Source organism: Suricata suricatta, chromosome 3, assembly GCF_006229205.1.
Source record: "Suricata suricatta isolate VVHF042 chromosome 3, meerkat_22Aug2017_6uvM2_HiC, whole genome shotgun sequence".
Classification (NCBI taxonomy): Eukaryota; Metazoa; Chordata; class Mammalia; order Carnivora; family Herpestidae; genus Suricata; species Suricata suricatta.
The window spans coordinates 12,217,661-12,239,108 of record NC_043702.1 but is presented as its reverse complement, the minus strand read 5'-3'; the positions used below and the strand labels follow the sequence as shown (position 1 = coordinate 12,239,108).

Below are 21,448 nucleotides of genomic sequence, written 5' to 3'. Positions count from 1 at the left end.
AGTGTGTGGTACTAAAATCAGTTTTGTTTCTCAGGCTTTAAGAAAATATTGAAATATATGGATAGGGATAAATACCTCCTTATTCCTCTGAAAGATTTCTTTGAGGTTTCAGTATGTTTTATTGTGTATATTTCTTAGTCTAATTGTCTGCCTTCGATTTCTTTATTTGTAACAGCTATTTGGAAGATGTTCACATTTATTTTAATTTGAAAATGCATTTATAGGAAGCTCTTTATGAATATATTCTGGAAACCAGATTTATTCCCAAATAAAATGCTTAATAATACATTGATGATTTTCTTCCTGATTTTTCAGCTCTGCTTTCTGTTTAGAAGGCAGATGTGAAGGCACATTGGCACAAATCTGAGTAGCACGATTTCTTCAATCCTTTTGTTCAAGTTTCTCTAAATACATCTGCCAAATTCACCAAAGATTAACCTCTGGGATGTGAAAACAAAGAAAGAAGAAAGAAAGGAAGGAAAGACTCCTTTTTGTTTCCAAGGCCATACTGGGCTTTTATGTAGTCGAGGTTTGAGGCCCAAGTGACATTTGCCTGGTGTGTATATGTGAGTCATTTGAATGAGAACAAAGAAGCTGATGTAGGTGGAGGTGTTCTGACACACAACCTCAGGCTTTCATATTTAAAATGTTATCCAAACCTGCAGGAAAGATAGATATTGGATCCAATGTTCTGTGTAAGCATTTTTTAGTTTGGTTAAGTTTCAATTCCAGTGTTAGAAGATTGTGTGTGTGTATGTGTGTATTATCAACAGAAATTGATAATAAAAGCAAGCATTTCAATGTTTTGTTTGAAATCCGAAAGAGGAGGTAAAGAGAAACAGATGGGTCATTAGGCTTTCAGGCTGTGACATTTGGAAGCCAGAGTTACATTTTCCTTGAAACTGTGAACAAACAGCTTGGGAATAGTCTATGATGTTCTTTTCTGATACTGGTTTTATTCCATTGGACGCAGGACACCGAAAGGCAAGTGTAAATTGTCTTGCTGTAATTACGCTGGAATGTATTACTTTTTCAATATCTTTACTTCCTATATTTGATTTTAGTGCAACAGGGGCTAGGGTTTATATGAGCCCCATTTAAAGGTGAGGGATCTTTCTGAGGTTTTATTATAAGACAACCCTCCTGGTTGAAGTTTTATGTCATAGGATAATATTCACAACATGTGTTGACACAACTGCATAGCTTTTTGGAACCAGAAAGAACTATAGCAATGTGCGTGCAAGTGAAACCAAAGAAATGAGAGCAGACAAAGGCTATCAGGGCTTGCTACAGCAAGGCAGTTACCCACTTATAATTGCAGAGATTCTAAGGCAGGGAGAAGAATGAGAAAGTTTTGTGGGAGGCACTTAATGACAAACAAGCAAGACTTCAAATTTGTGCCCCCCAAGTGGAGGCTGTCAGCATGGGAAAGCTGCAGGCAGACCAGCCAGAAGGAGGACATCCTATGTGATTGGATAGGGAGGCATATTTGATTTTCTCTGGTGATCTTATGTTGAAAGTAGGGGCAACTATTCAGGAAGCTACCAGTTATTAATCAAGTTAATTATCGATTAATCCGGGTTGCTTGGGGTCACCTGTCACACAGATTATTGTTTGGTTGCCTGGATTGTTGTTGGAGATAGTAGTCTGACTTCCTGCAAGTCTGACTTAGGGAGGGTAGATGGGCTTTCTGGGCTCATCACTGTAGATAATGGGTTGGAGTTTGATTTTAATATGTTGTCCTGGAATTGCCCATTTGTGTTTTCAATCTCTCAGTGATTATCTAGTCCAAATGTAGAAAAGGTCACATAGATTCATAAAGGACAAATGGCTACAGTTCATTTTATTAACATTTGTTTTAATGTTTATTCATTTTTGAGAATGGGAGAGACAGAGTGTGAGCAGGGGAGGGGCAGAGAGAGAGGGAGACACAGAATCTGAAGCAGGCTCCAGGTTCTGAGCTAGCTGTCAGCACAGAGCCTGATGTGGGGCTTGAACCCACAAACTGGAAGGAAGATCATGACCTGGGCTGAAGTTGGATATTTAACCGACTGAGCCACCCAGGTGGCTCTACAGTTCATTTAAATTAATAGTATCATTTACATATATGGCACTGTTTAGTTTTAAAAATACTTGCCATTAGGGTCACCTGGGTGGCTCAGTTGGTTAAAAGTCCAACTTTGGTTCAGGTCATGATCTCTCTATCCCTCAGTTTTGAGCCCTGGTTAGGCTCTGTGCTAACAGCTTGGATCCTAGAGCCTATTTCAGATTTTGTGTCTCCCTCTCTTTCTCTGCCCCATTCCCTGCCCATGCTCTGTCTTCCTCTCTCAAAAATAAATAAATAAAAATATTTTTAATGTAGAGTACCATTCAATACTTCTAATTAAATTGGAGAGGTTAGGCAGGACTGATATTATCTTTATATTGTAGTTAAGAAAAATGATGCTCCAAGAGAAGAACCCAAGTGCTCAGTGGCATGGGTTACTAGCCCATGACCATGACCATGGCTGCAAAGCTGGGCCACTCAGATAACTTCACCTAGGACCTCTTACTATATTATAAACCTCTTCTACCTCTCCCCACAGATTCTGGTAATATGGAATCCAAGTGGGACATTTGTCTCACATTGCTGAAAGTCGGTGAGTGTTTGAGCCTAAATGTAAAGAATGTAAAAGAAATGTAAAGAAACATTTCAGTGATTATTTTCACTGCAGTCTTTCCCAAAGATTCCTCATTGGAGTGCTACTTTGAACATGGTGAGTTTTAGGGGCACCTGGGTGGCTCAGTCAGTTAAGCATCAGACTCGACTCAGGTTATGATCTCAGGCTTCCTGACTCTCAGCTCCACATTGGGCTCTGTGCAGACAGCTTGGAGCCTGACGCCTGCTTCAGATTCCGTGTCTTCCTCTCTCTTTGCCCCTTTCCCACTTACTTTCTCTCTCTCTCTCTCTCTCTCTCTCAAAAATAAAGAAACATTAAAAACTTAAAAAAAAAGCATGGTGAGTTTTACAACTTGTGATTGTTAGATAATCAGACTTTTACAAAACACTATTGGTTCTGTGCCACTTTAATATATTTATAACACATTCCTGATTCTCTTATTCCATTAGAAATACTGTATTTCCTACACACATCAGAAAGATGCCCGAGGAGTTGAAAAACCAATTAAAGAAATAAATTAATTAAATACTTATTGAGAAGTATGCTAGGTGCTAAAGACACCGAATGAAAAAAATAAAGCAAAAACTAAAACTCAGTTCCTGTTTCAAAGAACTCAGAGCCTTTTGAGAAGAGCAGATCCATTGAAAGAGGATGTATGACAATATCAGTGCAGAGATAACCAAATCTCAGCATGGAGTGGGGCTATGGGTGGAGGAAACTTCAATGACTACTTAAATTGAATAACCAGGTCTGAGGAGCCTTCCCCGAGGAAAGACAAGATACAAAGGTACTCAAAGCAGATGAGGTGGAAAATGGTGGCACTAAAAACAACCTTGTTTTGGTTGGATGTGGAGCAAGGAAGAAGGTCCAACCGAGTTTGTAGTGTTCCTGGAATACAGTGTGGGAAGTGATGATGTGGAGGAGGAAAGACAGGGTCGGGAATCTTGTGGGTCATAAAATAGAGATTGGACATCATTCTGTGGGTAACAGGACGCTTCTGGAAAGATCTTAGTTGAGAACACATTATAAACAGGTTTGCATTTTTTGTTTGTTTTTGTTTTTAAACACTTATCTATGTGCATTACAGATTGTGCATCCATTCCCTGAAACAACACTGTTCTGAAAGTTACAGGCCATTATCCCTCATATTATTACATGTGTTTGTATGTTTTAAGCTTATTTATTGTGGAAGACAGTGTGTGTGCATGCCCCTAGCATGAGTTGCTGAGGGGCAGAAAGACAGAATCCCAGGCAGGCTTGGCTATGCCCAGAGCCTGATTCAGGGCTCAAACTCACCAGTCTTGACATCATGACCTGAACTGAAATCAAGAGTGGGACATCTAACCAACTGAGCCACCCCGGTGCCCCTTGCTACGTGTGTTCTTAAACACTTCTCTACATATGTAACAGAATGCCAGTTACATCCATTCCCTATAAAATTTGCTTGGTTAGATTTGCATTTTAAACAGATCATTTTGGCAGTCTATGGAGCTCATGCTTCAGAGAGGCAAGGATAGAGATTAGGGGAGAAGCTGCAGGAAATGAAGGGCAATGATTAGACTAGGAACCAAAGTAAATGAGGCAGACATGATACAAAGTGTGACAGAAGAGAAAGCAAGATTTTCGTAAATAACCTGTAGAATATGTTACTTGTAGATTTGGGGAGTAGCAGTTAAAGAAAGGGAGAGACAAGCTTCTAGTTTGGGTGGCTAGGTGGATAGGACAGGAGGAACTACCTGTTTAGTAAGAAATGATGTTAGTTCAATATCTGAAATGTTAAATTTGTATGGTCCATGGGGCATCCAGATGGATGCAGATGGCACTTGGATAAATGAGTGTAAAGGTCAGGATAGAGGCACCTGGGCGGCTCAGTTGGTTAAGTGTCTGCCTCTTGATTTCGACTCAGGTCATGATCTCCAAGTCCTGGGATCATCCTGTCCAGTGCTGGGCTCTGCCCTGGGCATGAAGCCTGCTTGGGATTCTCTCTCCCTTTCCCTCTGCCCTTCCTCCCTGTGCATGCATCCCCCCCCACCTTCAAATAATAAATAAATAAATAAATAAATAAATAAATAAATAAATAAATAAAACAAGCTCAGGATAGTGATCCAGAATTGTGATAAACTATTTAAAAAACACTAACAATCCTGGAAGATAAAATCACAGGAAGATTATATATAGAATAAGAAAAATAGTGGCTAACCTAGCATCTCGGGGACAACATGTAAAGGATGCGTGGAGGAAGAGAACATATGAATAACATGAGGATGGTGTGGGGGTAGAACATAACCCATTAGGGAAGCCAAGAGAATTAAAGATATAAATGAGAATAATCGAAGAGTTGCCAAAGGTCTTAGAAGGCACTAGGAGCTCTTAGCAGAAGCAGTTTCACTAGAGTGGTGGGCTGAATTCAGGAATTCACAGAGGGTAGCAGAATGAATGGAAGATATGACCTTAGAGACAGTGAGTATAATATACTCTTTAGGAAGTTTTCTTGAAGTTGAGGGGCACCTAGGTGACTCAGACGGTTAAACCTCTGATTCTTGGTTTCAGCTCAGGTCATGGTCTCACAGTTCATGGGATCAAGCCCTCCATCATGCTCTGCATTGTCCAAGTGGAACCTGCTTGGGATTTCTCTCTCTCCCTTTCATTCTGCCCCTCCTCCTTCCAAAATTAAATAAATAAACATTAAAAAAAGAAAGAAGGTTCTGGTATGTCTGGATGGCTCAGTCTGTTAAGCATCCAACTTTGGCTCAGGTCACGATCTCACAGTCTGTGAGTTCGAGCCCTATGTAGGGCTCTGTGCTGACAGCTCAGAGCCTGAAGCCTGCTTCAGATTCGGTGTCTGTCTGTCTGTCTGTCTCTCTCTCTCTCTCTGCCTCTCCCCAGCTTGTGCTCTCCCTCTATCTCTCAAAAAAATTAATAAAAAATTTTTAAAAATGTTTTCTTGACATCCAAGAGTTACTAACAGACTCGTGATTCATCAAGGTTTTTCTCTTCCAATGAGAAAACTATTTCCCAGTGAAATACTAACCTGCACACCTCAGGAAAAAAGGCCCAGTATGATCTCCATCTCTGTTACATTTGAATGTTGTAATCCCTAGCACACTTCCAAGTTGACAAAAATATATTGAAAGCATATTAGAAAATCATTCTTAAATGTTTTAAAGGAATCTGGGAAGAATTTGATTGCCATTTAACAGTGTAATTCTGGTTAACACACAGAATCAACAGAAGAACTGAAAGTCCGAAGCCACAGCACGGAGCCATTACCAAAGTTGGAGAGCAAAGAGAGAGGGCATCATGGGGCATCTTCCAGAGAGCCTATCAAAGCTCAGGAATGGGACGGAACCCCAGGACCCCCTGTGGTCACCAGCAGAATGGGAAGGTGCTCCGTGAGCCCCACCTTGTTAGCAGGAAACCACAGCTCAGGTAAGAAAGATTATGATCTCTCGCACGGGGATTCTTGTTTCTCCAGAAACTACTTTTAAGCAATTGTCACTTAGAGAACCATAATGACAAATATCACTGTCTCCATGCGTAGAGCAGCGTAAGTAGCCCTTCACACAAAGGGAATGGACAACATGTTATAGCACTTCACGGGGCACTAAAACATGGACGATAGAGAAGTGAACAGCGTTTCTTGGAGCTGTCCAATGAGGCGGCTCTGGCAGCTTGAAACATCTTGTAGTAGATTTCTTCAAAAGCATCTAGAGGCCTCATCTAAAGCATTTTGTTTTGTTTGGTTTGTTTTGTTTTTTAGAGAGAGAGCAAGCAAGCGGAGGAGGGGCAGAGGGAGAGTGAGAGAGAGTATCCCAAGCAGGCTCTACTCAGTGCAGAGCCTGATGTGGGGCTCGATCTCAGGATCCTGAGATCATGACCTGAGCTGAAATCAAAGGTCAGAGCTCAGCTGACTAAGCCACCCAGGTGCCCTAAAGTAGTTTTAATTTATGAAGTTTAAGTGCTTTAGAGTTTATGCCTCCTTCGTTTCAAAAAAGATTTTAGGCAACTGGGAAGAAATGAACCCAAAGTGAAAGTGAAGATTCATAGGTAGTAAAAACTATCTACAGGCAGAAGAGAGAGTCAATATTATGAAGTACGGAAGTACGTGGAGGAACAAGCTGAGCATTGTGGCTGGACCTTGGGCATGCTACTAAGTTTCCACATCGAAGTCAACAGAATTAGAACATTTTAATGGAATTCACCTTTAAATTTCCCAAGTTGCAATTAAAACCTGCAATGAAGTTTCTTATTGTTAATAGATAAATATTATTAAACATCAAATGTTTAAAAGCAGCATAAGTTTGCTTTGAAGTGCTTAATCTTAAAGAAACAAAGAATCAAGCGACCTCCTGTAGTTTTCAGGTTTCTATCCTTTAAGAATGTTAAGGGTTCTGAAGAAAAGACCAATCCTTTAATGTTCCTTTCAACTCTGATACCTCTCTAGGAAAAGCAATTTACATGTGTTTAGCCTGTAGAGATTAAGATTGGAACAGGATGAATGATCTCTGTATTTGGGAAGGGATGTTTCTAGAACAGGATCCGGACAGAGACAGAGCAGTAGCTTCCCCAGACTTAAATGTAACTCACAGTGCTGGTGATGTGAGCCACAAAAGTCTTTGAGAAGAAGCAAGTTAATTTGGCCAGAAAGTAGCAATGTATTTTTTGTTAGTAGAGTATAAATAGCTATAGGTCTTTGAGAAGATTCATGTATTTTGTCAAAAGGAAAAAGAACCATAGGGAACAAATTATATTTTGTAGAAAAATCAATACCTCTCCCAAAGAAGGTTGACATCACTATCCAGTTGGGACTCAATGATTAATTTTAGGCTTATTAGTAGTATTTTTTAATTGTTTACATTTGTACCAGTTCTATTTTTAAATAACATGAATAATATATACTCTTTTGGGGACTAGAGATATAAAAGCAAAAGCATTACCTGACTGTCTGTCACGTAATAGCCACTGTCCTCATGTCTGAGAGCACAATGATGAATAAGACCTCCTTGCATTTAGGTGCTCAACGTCAAGTGCAAGATCGACAAATATAACCTTCACGATATAATGTATTAGATACAAATACCGTGTGAAACAAAAGAGAAATCAATTCATTTTTCCTAGGAATATATGATTTGGACAAGAACAATCAGGGGGTTTTAGTGGGTAAAATAATAAATGTTTGAAGATGTAATATTTGAGCTAGAGTTGAATCATCCAGAGCTGCACATCTGGAGGATGGTGGAAAAGTCTGCAGTCTGGATGAACAGCTAAAATGCTGTGGGATGGAACTTAGTGTGTTTGGAGTGAAACATGGGGGGAGACTAACAGAAGAGACTACAGAGTTGATTGGTCCAGAGAGCAAGAATCCTGGAGCGCCTTGTGTATTACCTAGAAATGCTTTCAGCAACAAAATGCCAATTAAATGGCTTAAGTAATAACGCCAAAAAAATGGCTTCTGCTAACTCCCTTAGCACTGGCTGATCCAGGTATTTTGCAACCATTCAGTGCTGTCATTGAAAACACAGGGGATTTCCTTTTTTTTTTTTTTTAACTCTGCCCTTCTGTTACCCTTGAAGGTTTTTTCATGATCGTGAGCTGACATTTCTGGGCATCATGCCCCAGCAAACAGTCCCTTTCATCTAGTTGGTCTAAACTGGGAAACATGTCCTCTGGACCCATCATCACTCAGTGAAGGGGAATGAGATTTCCATGAGTTTGCAGAGCTTCCTTCTTTCTCTTAAATCTCTTAGAAATGCAAGCAACAGTCTATGTTCTCAGGGATGAGGGGAGGATGCCATTACATAAGCAACGGGCAGTATCTGCCATACCCTGACAGGGATTTGAACGTTATGTGTGGATATTTTGTAGTCTCTTAAATATTTTTTAAGATAGGTATAGTGCAATTCTGTTTTCATCAGGAAAGATTTATGATGGCTCCAAGCCTTCAAAAAGTGGTGACTGGGTGGCCATTTACTAAAATAGAAATTGTCAATATGAGTTGGGCACCACAGTTTAGACGGGGAAGTCAGGATTTCATTTCTGACTATGCTAAGTTGGATGGGCTCTGGGCCATCTAATTAAGAAGCTACTAGACACTTAGAACTATAGCTCTGAAGCTAAAGAGATTTAGCAGAATTACAGACTGAGGCTAGAGACGTTTGGAGTAGTTAGAACCCTAAGACCAGATGATTGTGGATAGGAAGGAAAAATAGCATTGACCCTTGGCAACCCAAATATTTAAAAAAAATTTATTATGTTTTTCATTTATTTTTGAGAGACAGAGAGAGACAGCGTGAGCGGCGGGGGGGGGGGGGGGGGGGGGGGGGGGGGGGGGGGTCAGAGAGAGAGAGGGAGACACAGAATCAGAAGCAGGCTCCAGGCTCTGAGCTAGCTGTCAGCACAAACACGGGGCTCAATTCTACGAACTGTGAGATCATGACCTGAGCCAAAGCTGGATGCTTAACCAACTGAGCCACCAGGTGCCCCAAACATTTTAAAGTGTGGGCAGAAGAGGAAGAATTTGTGATATAAATGGAAATGAAACAATTCGATGGTCCACAATTAAACTTTTACTGCACGTCTGGTAGGGTGCACAAAAATGGGTAAACTGTAATGTGCTTTTGACACTTTGACGTGACTCTTCTAAGAAATTTAGACTGTGAACAGAATCTACAACATACTTTCACTTTCTTTGCCTGCAAATTCCTGAAGCATCTCTTCTGCTTGATGACATCTCAAATCTGCTTTCCTGGGTCTTTCAGCTCTATTTGTAGGGCAATAAATTGTCTACTGACCAGAAGAAGTGACATAAATATCTACATTCCCTCATACTCTCCATGTTACATGATGAAAGGGGTAGATAAATGTGAAAAAGAAAATATTTTTGGTACATTTTGATAAAGATGCTTTTGTACCTACATTAAAATAAACGTGCAGGACGCCTGGGTGGCTCAGTCAGTTAACCGTCAACTCTTAGTTTCAGCTCCGTCACAATCTCATGCTTCATGAGTTCAAGTCCTGCATTACGCTCTTGTTGACAGCATGGAGCCTGCTGGGGATTCTCTCTCTCCTCTCTCTCTCTTTGCCCCACCCCCCCTCATTCTCTCTTTCTCTTTCTCCCAAAGTAAATAAATAAATAAAAACTTAAAAAAATTTTTTTAAATGTCAAATGCAGGAGCAAATGTAGAGCAAATATATAGTAATGCCAGTGCAATTTAGGGTTTCTTAGGGACCAGAGAAACTATCAAGATGAACACTCAAAGGAGTGTAACAACTACTTAAACAATGAGACAGCAAATAACTTTGTCCGGAATAGGCAAATAACAGTGAAGGGGGCATTTTGTTTGAAACAGTAGTTGGTATTTACTCTTCTCTTTCTTTTCTTCATACCACCTCTTCCTTATTGTCTCTTTGCCACTGGGCCACCGAGCTGCTCACCCCCAACCAGAAACAGTAGACTCGTGACCAGTCCTCCTCCTCCCTAAACAACAGAGATACTCAGGTCCACACCTGACACTGGAGAGGAAAGAAGACTTCGCCCATTCCACCTATTGATACGCCTCTCTGCCCACTTCCGGCCTCTGGCTCTGGCTCTCAGTCTCTCTCTCTCTTTCACACAAGCTCTCTCTCTCTCTCTCTCTCTCTCTCTCTCTCTCTCTCTCACACACACACACACACACACACACACACACACACACACAAACTGCCACTCGTCACAGACTATAGCTTTATGAAAAGTAGTTTAGCCACTTGGAATGGTTGCTCTTAACAGCTCTTTTGAGGAATGGAAGAATTACCGACACAAAGCAAAGGAACCTGTCAGGAGACCTCAATTCCAATTAACGTTGCCGCTGGTCGCTGTGTTACTCTATTAAAGTCACTGCTGCTTAGTAAATCAGAGATTCCCCAGAGGGTGATTCCTGAATGCAGTGGAGGATTGGAATCCAAATGCTCATGAAAATAATGGGAAAAAGTGGAAGCTGTATAAATAAATATAATCACAAAAATTCAAATTTCAATCACAAAATCAGTCAACAAATAGTTTCTAAAGAGCTTGTATCCAGCTCTGAAATGGTTTCTGGGGGACAGACAATCATGTCTGTGCCTACACATGCAGATGCACGTGCACTCACACACACAGGTTATATAAAACATGGTCTCTGCCACTCAAAGACCTGACTGTGCTTCTTTATGGAGCAAAACTATTGAACATAAATTAATTAGCATAAATAAATGTATTTTTATTGTCATCTACTGTTTACTGCACATTAATATCATCCAGAAAAGAGAAAATTAGTGCAGACTTGAGAAAAAGATGGAGGACTTACAGGAGATGTGGAGTCTTAAACCAAGATTATATCAGGTCTCCTTTTTTTAACCAGGTCTTTTAAAAATAAATTTTATTATTATCAGTTGAGTAGAGATGTATGGAGAACTTTCCACATGGAGTGAAGAGGTTGAGTGAAGGTGGAGACCCACCTGTTGTGGCTTGGTGCTGCCAAGCCAGACTGATTGAAGATCCAGTTTTGGAAGTAAATATGAAAGGCCTTGGCTAAACTCTGTATGGAACAGTCTTAAAAGGACCTCAGCATCTAGGGGTGCCTGGATGGTTGTCTGTTGAGCATCTGACTTCAGCTTAGATCATGATCTAGCAATTACTGGGTTCGAGCCCCGGGTCCGGCTCTGTGCTGATGGTTCAGAGCCTGGAGCCTGCTTTGGATTCTGTGTCTTCTACTCTCTCTGCCCATCCCCTGCTTGCATGCATGCTCTCTCTCTCCTCAAAAAAAAAAAAAAAAAACATTGAAAAGAGACCTTGGCTTCTATGTGTTCAATGATGTGTGTTTCTGCCATTTTTGAGGACATCCACCATGGGATACCAACTAAAGGGCCAGGGGGACCAACTGTAGCATAAGCAAGTAGATGAGAACAGGGACCTCCTCCAAATCAGACGTGCTTTGCTTATACATTCCATACTTGGGAATCTTCTTGACCTCCACAAAAGAAAGTATTTTCTGGAAACCTGAATCCCTCTCAATGTAAGTTATATATTTCCACATTTGTGGGAATCTTAGACATGGAAAAATACTTCCCCATTACAGAGAAGATCTACTGCATACCGATGAACATCAGGACTGAGTGACAGAAATGCAGGTGACCTGGAAAGCACAGGGGCCTCTCAAGGGGACAGAGGCTATTCATTGTTGGCTGATGCTCACCATGAGGACCATTTACCCCAAATTTCAAGATTTAATTGCTATTATGTGAGATCTTCCAAGTTTTAAATACAGCTAAAATTTTGGGAGAAATTGAATCGAATAATTCACTTGTCTCTGGCTGGGTAAGACCTAAAGCTGCCAGTTTGCATTTTCTGGCTGGTAACATCAAGCTGTGACCATTCTCGGAGACATAGATTTGACCCTACAGCAGGGAGGTTGGGTTACAGTCTAGGCAGCAGGTACCGGTAGACATCCCGCCCTCCTGGCTTTTATCTTTCAGAAGCTGTAGCTCCTTGAGCAGGATTTGTTAAGGGTCTGAGTGGGGATTAGAGAATACCACATGGCTTTTGATGAATGGGAAGGTAGGGGAAATTTCATAACTTTAGAAGAAGAGGAACTGAGGTACGGCATTCTGTGAATGTTAAGGACTAGCAGCCTGTCCCTTTACAACATCCTGGAAAACTGGCCTGGCCTCTGACTGGGACAGGTGGACAGGTGGGTAGAGTTGGCATGAGGTTTCCAGTGAGGCTAGACGTTATGCTTTATGGCTCAGAGTCCCCAAATATGGAACTCTGTATGTCAAGGGAAAAAGAGACTCCCTCATGATAACCAGTGTGGCCTGAAGACTTAAAAAGCCATCTTGTATATTCTGCTCTGCAGAACAGTGCTGGGCCTTTTCATGACTCATTGTAGGGAAACATTTTCCACCATCCTTCATGAGTCAGTGCTTCACATCCAAGAAGAGTCCTGTGCACATAAGTTCAGGGAAGTAAGAACACATATAGGTTTGATTTCATTGAAAGAAAACAAACGAATGTACCATTTCTTTCACACCACATTTATAGAGTAAAATTTATGCATAAAGTATAACATAGTGGTTGAGCACTGTGATTTGACCATCCAGTAGATCCTGATTTGAATTTTAAATCTGTTTTTCTTGCATTAGAGGGTATGTCCCATCATGTCACCAAGTTCATCATAAGGGATAGACAATAATAGTATTTAACTCATAGATGCTATTGGGTAGTAAAGGTGAGAATAAAGTGAGACGATGTATTAACACATTTAGTATGGTATCTGGAACACAACAGACATTAAGTAAATATTAACTATCACTACGCTTCCAGATACCTTTCCAGATGTCTTTACAAGAGAATAGAGAGAAACAAAGATACGAGATAATGCAGGAAAGTGTCTATAAGTAGGGGCATTTGAGCTGGGCCTTGAACTGAGACAAATTTAGGCAGGGAAGAAAGCAGCCAAAGGGATCTTGGGTTGTTTTGTTGGGGACAGTGAGAGCTCCGTTTCCAACCTGACCACCGAGCACACCCATCCCCCAACTATGGTTTCTAAGACATTAGCCCCTCGAATTCATATTCTAATCATGCCTTTGAAGATTGGGAAGATTGCAAAGATGTTAGGGTGTTAGCCAAAGGCCTATGATTGGATATCTGCCCATGAGATCTAGCTGAATGGGAGCCGTTTAATATAAGCAGCAGAAAACTGGGATTCGGCAAAGGGAATGATGATTGAATTCAAGAGTGTAGTCTTTGAATACTGAATTTTTACCAATTGATTTTTTTAAAAGTTTATATATTTTGAGAAAGAGGTGGCATCTGCACATAGCACAAGCTCACTCATGAGCAGGGGAGGGGCAGAGACAGGGAGAGAGAGAATCCCAAGCAGGCTCAAGCTCAAGAACCATGAGATCATGAACTGAAACCAGGAGTCGGACCCTTACTGACTGAGCCACCCAGGAGTCCCTTTACCAGTTAATTTTCAAGAAATGTATTTTCCTCTTGAAAAATCTGAAACATTTTTACTGATAATGCTGGAATCATGGCGAACTTTGCTAATAAACCTCCTGACAGCTAGAACTCAAAAGTATTCATGATCCAACCCTTCACATCCAACAAGAGTCCTAAACACACAAACTGAGAGAAGTTGAGCAGTGTCAAATGGGTCAGTGGGACTGGGAACTGTGGAACAGTATTTATGACTATAATTCCTGGCAAAACATACCCAATCTATATGTTTCTTCTCTCTCTGTCTCTGTCTCTGTCTCTGTCTTTTAATATTTTGGTGGGAATGACTTGAGGAACTTACATTACACTGCTATGCCCCAGTTTTTTCTATCTTTATAGAAAAGATAAAGGAAATCTGACTGTGTAGGTCATTGTGAAGGTTAAATTTAAAAATGCATAGAAACACCTTGTTTAAAGTTGGCTTATAATAGCTAGTAGGCCCATAGTTTATTCTGTTAGCCTTCAATTTTGCTTGAAAACGTTTAGATTTTTTTCTAGGATCAAGACTGAATGTTTCCTTTGGAAACATTGCAAATGAGATGCAGGATTTTCTCTAGATACATGTAATATAACTGGCTATAGGACTGCTAACAGTCCATGCTTCATTTATTTGCATATTTTGCAACAAAGATTTTAGATCAGTGTCACGGCCATTTTTGGGTTCCCCTAAGGTTATATTCATAAAATTTGGAGAAAGGATCATGTAAAGGCTTAAAGACTTAGTTGCTGCATTATACAGTCACCAAAAAAAATCTTAATCACTCGCATTGTTTATGTTCTGCTTAGTAGCAATGAACGGGATTTAAAATCATGTTGTCAAGGATGTGGAAATCACAAGAAAATATTGATATCTCCAAATGTAAACATATCCTTTAATAAATACCTGACTTGATGTTCATTCATCTATTCATTCATTCATCCTTTCCCTTATATGTATTTTCTAACAAATACTTATTCAGCATCTACTCTGCACCACTGCAGAGGCGAGGTGCAGAGGTGCAAAGTATGCAAGGCAAATACAGTAGATTAGATAGACCCACATTCCCAGAGGGCATAGTTTAACAGGGAAGACAGAAAATAAAAGATTCTTTTTTTTTTAAGTTTTATTTATTTTTGAGAGCGTGAAAGAGACAGAGTGCATGTATACAAGTGGAGGGGGGGCAGAGAGAGGGAGAGACAAATCTGAAGTAAGTTTCATGCTCTGAGTTGTCAGCGCAAAACCCAGTGTAGGAATGTGAACCCACGAACCATGAGAAAATGAACTAAGCTGACGTTGGATGCTTAACCAACTGAGCCAACCAGGCACCCCTAAAATGAAAGGTTCTTATAAATATTATGAGGGAGAAATACTAGACAAAGTGACATGATTTATTCTCTGGTAATTCAGACAGGTTTCCTAGAGAAGGTGATATTAAATTTGACACTGGCATGACAAATAGGAGCTAGGAAGAAGGAAAGGATAGAGTGTTTCCTATAGCTCACTCACTGAAACTTTGATGAAAAAGATTTACTTTTACAACCCAATTAGTATTAAACATTTTAATATGGCAACATGATTCTCAGACTGTATCCCTTTCTCTTCCATTTCTTCACATGATCTGGCACATTTGGGATGCACTTATGGTCCCAATACTTTCCTGTCCTTGTATCCATGGTCTTACTGTGTACTTTTATAGTCTTATCAAGAAGTAAGGTCTATTTCTTAGCCCTTGAATCTGGGTTGGCCTTGTGTCTTCTATTGACCAGTTGAATGAGATGGAAGGGACATGAAAACTTCTTCAGCCTTCATGTGGCCAACCCCCAAACATGTGAGAAAACAGAACATGAGACTGCAAAACACCTCCTTGACCAAAGGTGCATTAGTGAGCCCACCTGGGACCAGAAGAATCACTCGACTGATTCATGGACTCAGGAACAGAACCAAATGAGTGTTATTTTGAATCACTGAGTTTAGGTATAGTGTAAAATAGTTAACTGACAAACATCCCAAGGTCTGTGTGAATTTTGCTGATTTTCCCTTAGATGGAAATGCTTTTTTATGATAATTAGAAGAGGATGCTCATTGAAAAACAAAGTCAGGGATCCTGGGGGGCTCAGTCAGTTAAGCATCTGACTTTAACTCAGGTCATGATTTCATGGTTTGCAAGTTCAAGCCCTGCTGTCTCTATGCTGACAGCTCAGAGCCTGAAGCCTTGCTTCCAATTCTGTGTCTCTGTCTCTCTCTGTTCCTTCCCTGCTTACACTCCGTCTCTTGCTCTCTCTCAAAAATAAGTAAATATTTTTTAAAAATCAAAGCATAACTTTTAACCATCATGGTGTCACTCTCTCAGAGCTTTTTAGTGAGAGGAATCATGAGTTCTCTCTCATTTTGATCACGCAACAAGAACAAAACACCAATCTGGTAGATTTCAGGCCTCCACTGTAATTTGGGCTTTTCTGCAGGATGTTGACTAACGTCCCGCTTGGCTTCCCAGCAGCCCTCAGCAGCTGTGGGCTCTCGTGTCTACGACCCTCCAGGCTGTCATTCTGTACAGTCGGCTGAGGCACCAGAACACAGTTCTCCACATCTGCTCTCCTTCTCCATTATAATTGGGTGCATGGTTATTTCCTCTGGGAACACTGGCCACATCTCGTTGCTAGGTTCAGCTCAGTATTTTCACACTCTAGAGTTTAACGCTCTCTTCCCTAATTCTAGTAGTAAACACACAACAGAATTCTCATTTGGAGATCCTTCGGAGAGAAATGTAAGTCATATCCCCAATAGCCCACTTTCATTTCTCTGTGGAAAACTGTAACTTCTGCCTGCTAGAATTTGTGATCACCAGAGAAATCATTTTGTTTGTATTTCTCCCCATATCGACCATATGGCTTTGAGAAACAAACAGAAAAGGGGTACACGGGGTGGGTTAACCATTTTAAAATAGCCAGAGTGTGTCTTTATAGGATTCGAATGTAAATTAGCAGCCTATAACCTGTGGAAAGGTAATTTAAAAATGATAGAAGGTAATTACACCCACATAGCAAGGCAAAAAGCTAGACCGGGGGAGCGGAACTTGCAATGGAAGCGATCAGAATGAATTTTGTTGTCCTTAAGTGAACTCTCATGTCCAGCCTAGGAAAATGGTTGCAGGCTGGGAGGCTAGACACTAGGTATTAGAGACACTTGGAACATATGCCGTGGATTTGTATGATGAGTTTCCATCCTTGAAAGAAAACTTTCCAGTGGACAATCAAAGGAGGGAATCTAATGGGACTACCTGTAAATCTTGCTATTGGCCTCTAGTCATTGAAGGGACACAGTGAAATAAAGGTACAAGAGGTTAGCTGAATGGCTTATGTACAAAGAGCAGAAAGCTGCCTGGCAAGTAACTGTCCAGCCGCTGATGGTGGGTAAGCCAGTGCATAAGTTGGGCTTTCCATGGACCAGTTAGGCCATAGAGAGAAACCCTGGGGGTGGATTAGGTCATGTGACTGCTAGGAGTGGCAAGGACTCTGTAGGACACCGCTCAAGGTACACTTCAGGATGCCCAGTGGGCAGCCAGAAGGAGATTTCCAGGTGAGAGATGGCAATTCAAGGGAGGCCTTTAGGGTACACTTGAAAACACCCCAAGAAGAGAGTTGTTCACTTCTCCTTTCATCCCTACACTAACCAGAGAGTGAGAAACATCAGCTCAGGCTGGTGTCAGAGAAGACCTTTCCTATCCCTTCTCCTCAACCCCTCCCTCCTGTCTAGGCCCTTGTGAAGGCAGACATGGTGGGGACCAAGTTAGGGGCAGAGGGGAACAGCCTGGAGATGAGGCAGAGAGAAAGGTTGTCTCCTTGTGTGCCAGGAATTGGGCTAAATGGGCTAGAAGAGAAGTGCTTCCTTGAAACAAAGTTCAAAATTGTAATTAATGTTAAAAACTAAACATTTAACTTATGACTCCAATAAGACATTTTTGACTTGAAGAAGCTTAAAAATTCTTTTCAAATTTTTAGTTAAATTTTAGTTAGTTAATATACAGTACAATACTGGTCTCAGGAGTTGAATTCAGTGATTCCTTACTTACATATAACACACAGGGCTCATCACAACAAGTGCCTCCTCAATGCCCATCACCCATCTTGTCCATCCCCCACCCACCTCCCTCCATCAACCCTTAGTTTGTTCTCTGCCTTTAAGGGTCTCTTATGGCTTTCTCTCTTTTTTTCCCCCTCCCGTATACTCTTCTGCTTTGTTTCTTAAATTCCAGATATGAGTGAAATTATATGGTATTTGTCTATCTCTGACTTATTTCACTAAGCATAATATACTCTAACTCCATCCATGTCACTGCAAATGGCAAGATTTCATTCTTTTTGATGGTTGAGTAATGTTCCAATGTGTGTGTGTGTGTGTGTGTGTGTGTGTGTGTGTGTGTGTACCACATCTTTATCCATTCTTCAGTCGATGGGCATTTCTTTTCTCTCCATAGTTTGGCTACTGTTGATAATGCTGCTGTAAACATTGGGGCCCATGTACCCCTTCAAATCTGTTTTTTAACCCTTTGGATAAATACCTAGTAGTGCAATTGTTGGATTGTAGAGCACTATTTTAGGATTTTTGAGAAGACTCCATACTATTCTCTTCAGTGGCTGCATTAGTTCGCACTCCCACCAACAATGTAAGAAGGCTCCCCTTTCTCCACATCCTCACTAACACCTGTTGTTTCCTGTGTTGTTAATTTTAGCCATTCTGACACCTGTGAGGTGATATTGAAAGAATTAATCATCAAAATGAAAAGGAAAGTCCTGGGGCTTGGCCTAGGGTTTATCCAAAGGACAAGAAAGAATTGCCTACTACCCCGCAGCAGGTTAGAACTGGTTTGTGGGGATAAAAGAATAACATTGTTTTCTGATTGCATTGGAGGTCCTCTGTGTTCAATTTAACAGTTAAGTATATAAGCTTAAAGAAAACAGACCTTGATATAATTATAAAGTGTACTCTAAGATTATTGCACATTTTATTTAATCCAAATGATAGAACTTAAGTTTATCACTTTCATGGATCATCTGTGACTCATTTAAAATAATGCCTTATATAATATGCCAGGTGTTAGCTTTTACAATACTTTTATAGGCGTTATCTCATTTGATCTTCACAAACACTTGTACATCTCTGCCGCGGTGTTGTGATCTGATTATTTAGGTGACCAAACTGGAACTCAAGAGAAATCAAGTAAATTGCCCACACCCATTGGTATGTAGCAGATTCAAATTTTAAAAACTGGATTCAAGGGCTCCTCGGTGGCTCAGTTTGGTTAAGCATCTGACTTCAGCTCAGGTCATGATCTCGCAGTTCATGAGTTTGAGCCCTGCTCTGACAGCTCAGAGCCTGGAGCCGGCTCTGGATTCTGTCTCCCTCTCTTTGCCCCTCCCCCCATTCACACTCTGCCTCCTTCTTTCCCTCAAAAATAAACATTAAAAAACAAAAGAACAGATTTCAGACTCCTGACCTTTAGTACAGCTCTCTTTCCATGATTGAATTAGATTGGGTTTCCCTGTTTCCACCTCCATGCTCATGAATTCATTAATTTATTCATCCATTCATTTTTTAAACTAATTTCTTTATATATAAAGCTATCAAGCACTGAGCATATGCCAGTGGGGGAAATTGCCATTAATAACAACAGTTAAAAATGTAATTACAATCTGTAACCAAAGCCGCCAACCAAGGGAAATGACACCACACTTTTTCTTGAGTGTGTTAGGTGGCATCCAGGACACATGGGAACTGAGACCTCAGTGAATTAGGAAGAAGAGCCTGGGGCTATGGTGAGAGGAAGCTGAGAGCCTGCCTAGAGCTAGGCCCAGCTGGCCGTATCCGAGATTCCGGTCTTACCTAGGAATAACAGGAAGTCACTTACGGATTTTAGACGTGGGGCTTGTGTGGTCAGATTTACAAAGTCAGCATTCTAAACCAAAGGAAACAGAATTATGAAGATAAATAGGCTGCACCAAATAACTTGCCTTGTAAATCCAAAGAAGAAATGTCTCCTCTGCTGTGTAGCCCATGAAATTCCTCGGTTCCTATAAAAGAGCGAGAGGTGCTTATAATGGATTGTTTGGATCCATCTAAAAATTCATTCTTGAGCACCTGGACAAGCTTGTCACACATGTCCCCACCGCCACCAAAACACAGTAACATTGTGTGTGCTTGTTTTCCTTTAGTCTCATCGTTTACTCATTCAGCACTTTTCTCCCAGTGAGAACACCTATCTGAACAGCGCAGTGTGGGGTGATGACATGTGACCTTTGCCTCCGCAGAGCATGCCTGCCTGTGATGAGGCTGATTTTAGATAGCAAGAGGGCATTGCTGCCACATTCAATAAGATGGCATGCTGGACTTGGTTTTGCCGTAGTTTGCTGGGTTTTCTCTAAACCATTTCCGTAATTTTTTTTCTATCAGGATGATTGGCTAAAGTTATAGGAACAGTTTGGAGTCAAACAAGTTGATGACATTCACTGGTATGTGTAGGTGTGTGTATTAAGCCACTTATGACTTTTAAGCTTGGGCCCTATGTGATCCAATGTGCAGAGTCAGCTAACTACCATCATATACGACACATAAGTATATGAGTGAGAACACACACACATACTCTCCCTTAAACTTGATTTCTACTAAATATGTTCACAGACCATAATGTTATATACTATACAGATATCCTGAAAACTGGTGGAAAAAATACAATTTGATAATAATTTCATTTTTGTCAGAGAAATTCTGAATTTCCATGTACTGTCTGTTTGAGTCTCTTGGGAAAAAAAAACAGTTACCCAGGCAGATAGAATTCAGATAACACACAAGGTACCTCCACCTCCTTGCCTCTCCGTAGATTAATCCTGTTTGAGAAGCACAATGATGCTACACTGGCTAGAGCGCTGACCTGAGTCCAGCTCCTTCTATCTTCCACTGCAAGGCGCGTGGTTCCACCCTGTGCCCTGTCTCAGAGGAGTCCTCCTGACATCACTTCGCAGTTGTCAGTAGTTGGCTTTCTTTGCAAAAGCCCTGTGGGTATGCTGCACCAACAGTATTCACAAAGAATGCCCCGGTTCTCTGAAAAGCCATAGTAGACACTACAAAGAAGAAGGTTCTTTCTGACTTATGCTGGGTGTTTACAGAGACTAGTTCTGGAAGCTTTGTAAGCCTACCAGAGTATATATCAAATAATAGTTGTACTCCCACCTGCTGTCCAAAACAGGCACTACATTTCTCCCTCAATTTTTTTCTAATGTTCAATTCAGTTGAAGTCTGGTCAATCAGTGTATGTTTGCCTTTTTGCTGGAAACTTGAGGAAAGTGAAAGAATGGAAGATATGCTTTTAACTTATTAATGAGAAATGTAGAAACGATTCACCTTTTACACTGGCTTCATTCTTTAAAATATGGTTTAAAAAGCTTCTGAAGGCAATGGAAACAATCAAAAAAACTAACAGGCAACCGACAGAATGGGAAAAGATAGTGGCAAATGGCATATCAGATAAAGGGCTAATATCCAAAATATACAAGGAGTTCACTAAACTCCATACACGAAAAATGAACAATCCAGTGAAGAACTGGGCAGAAGACCTGAATAGACACTTCTCCAAAGAGGACATCCAGATGGCCAACAGGCACATGAAATGATGCTCAGTGTCACTCATCACAGGGAAATACAAATCAAAACCACACTGAGATACCACCTCACACCAGTCAGAGTGGCTAAAATGAACAAATCAAGAGAATATAGATGCTGGTGAGGGTGTGGAGAGAC

At 40.8% G+C, this 21,448-nt stretch overlaps 1 protein-coding gene across 2 annotated transcripts in view; it reads left to right on the top strand.

The window, feature by feature from the left end:
• NYAP2 (neuronal tyrosine-phosphorylated phosphoinositide-3-kinase adaptor 2) overlaps nt 1-21,448 on the top strand; it is a 251,615-nt gene that overhangs the window by 179,208 nt on the left and 50,959 nt on the right. For both annotated transcript variants that reach the window (XM_029933694.1, XM_029933695.1), the window contains exon 4: nt 5,883-6,089. In XM_029933694.1, the coding sequence (XP_029789554.1) occupies nt 5,883-6,089 (207 nt within the window). The remainder of the gene's footprint in view (nt 1-5,882; nt 6,090-21,448) is intronic.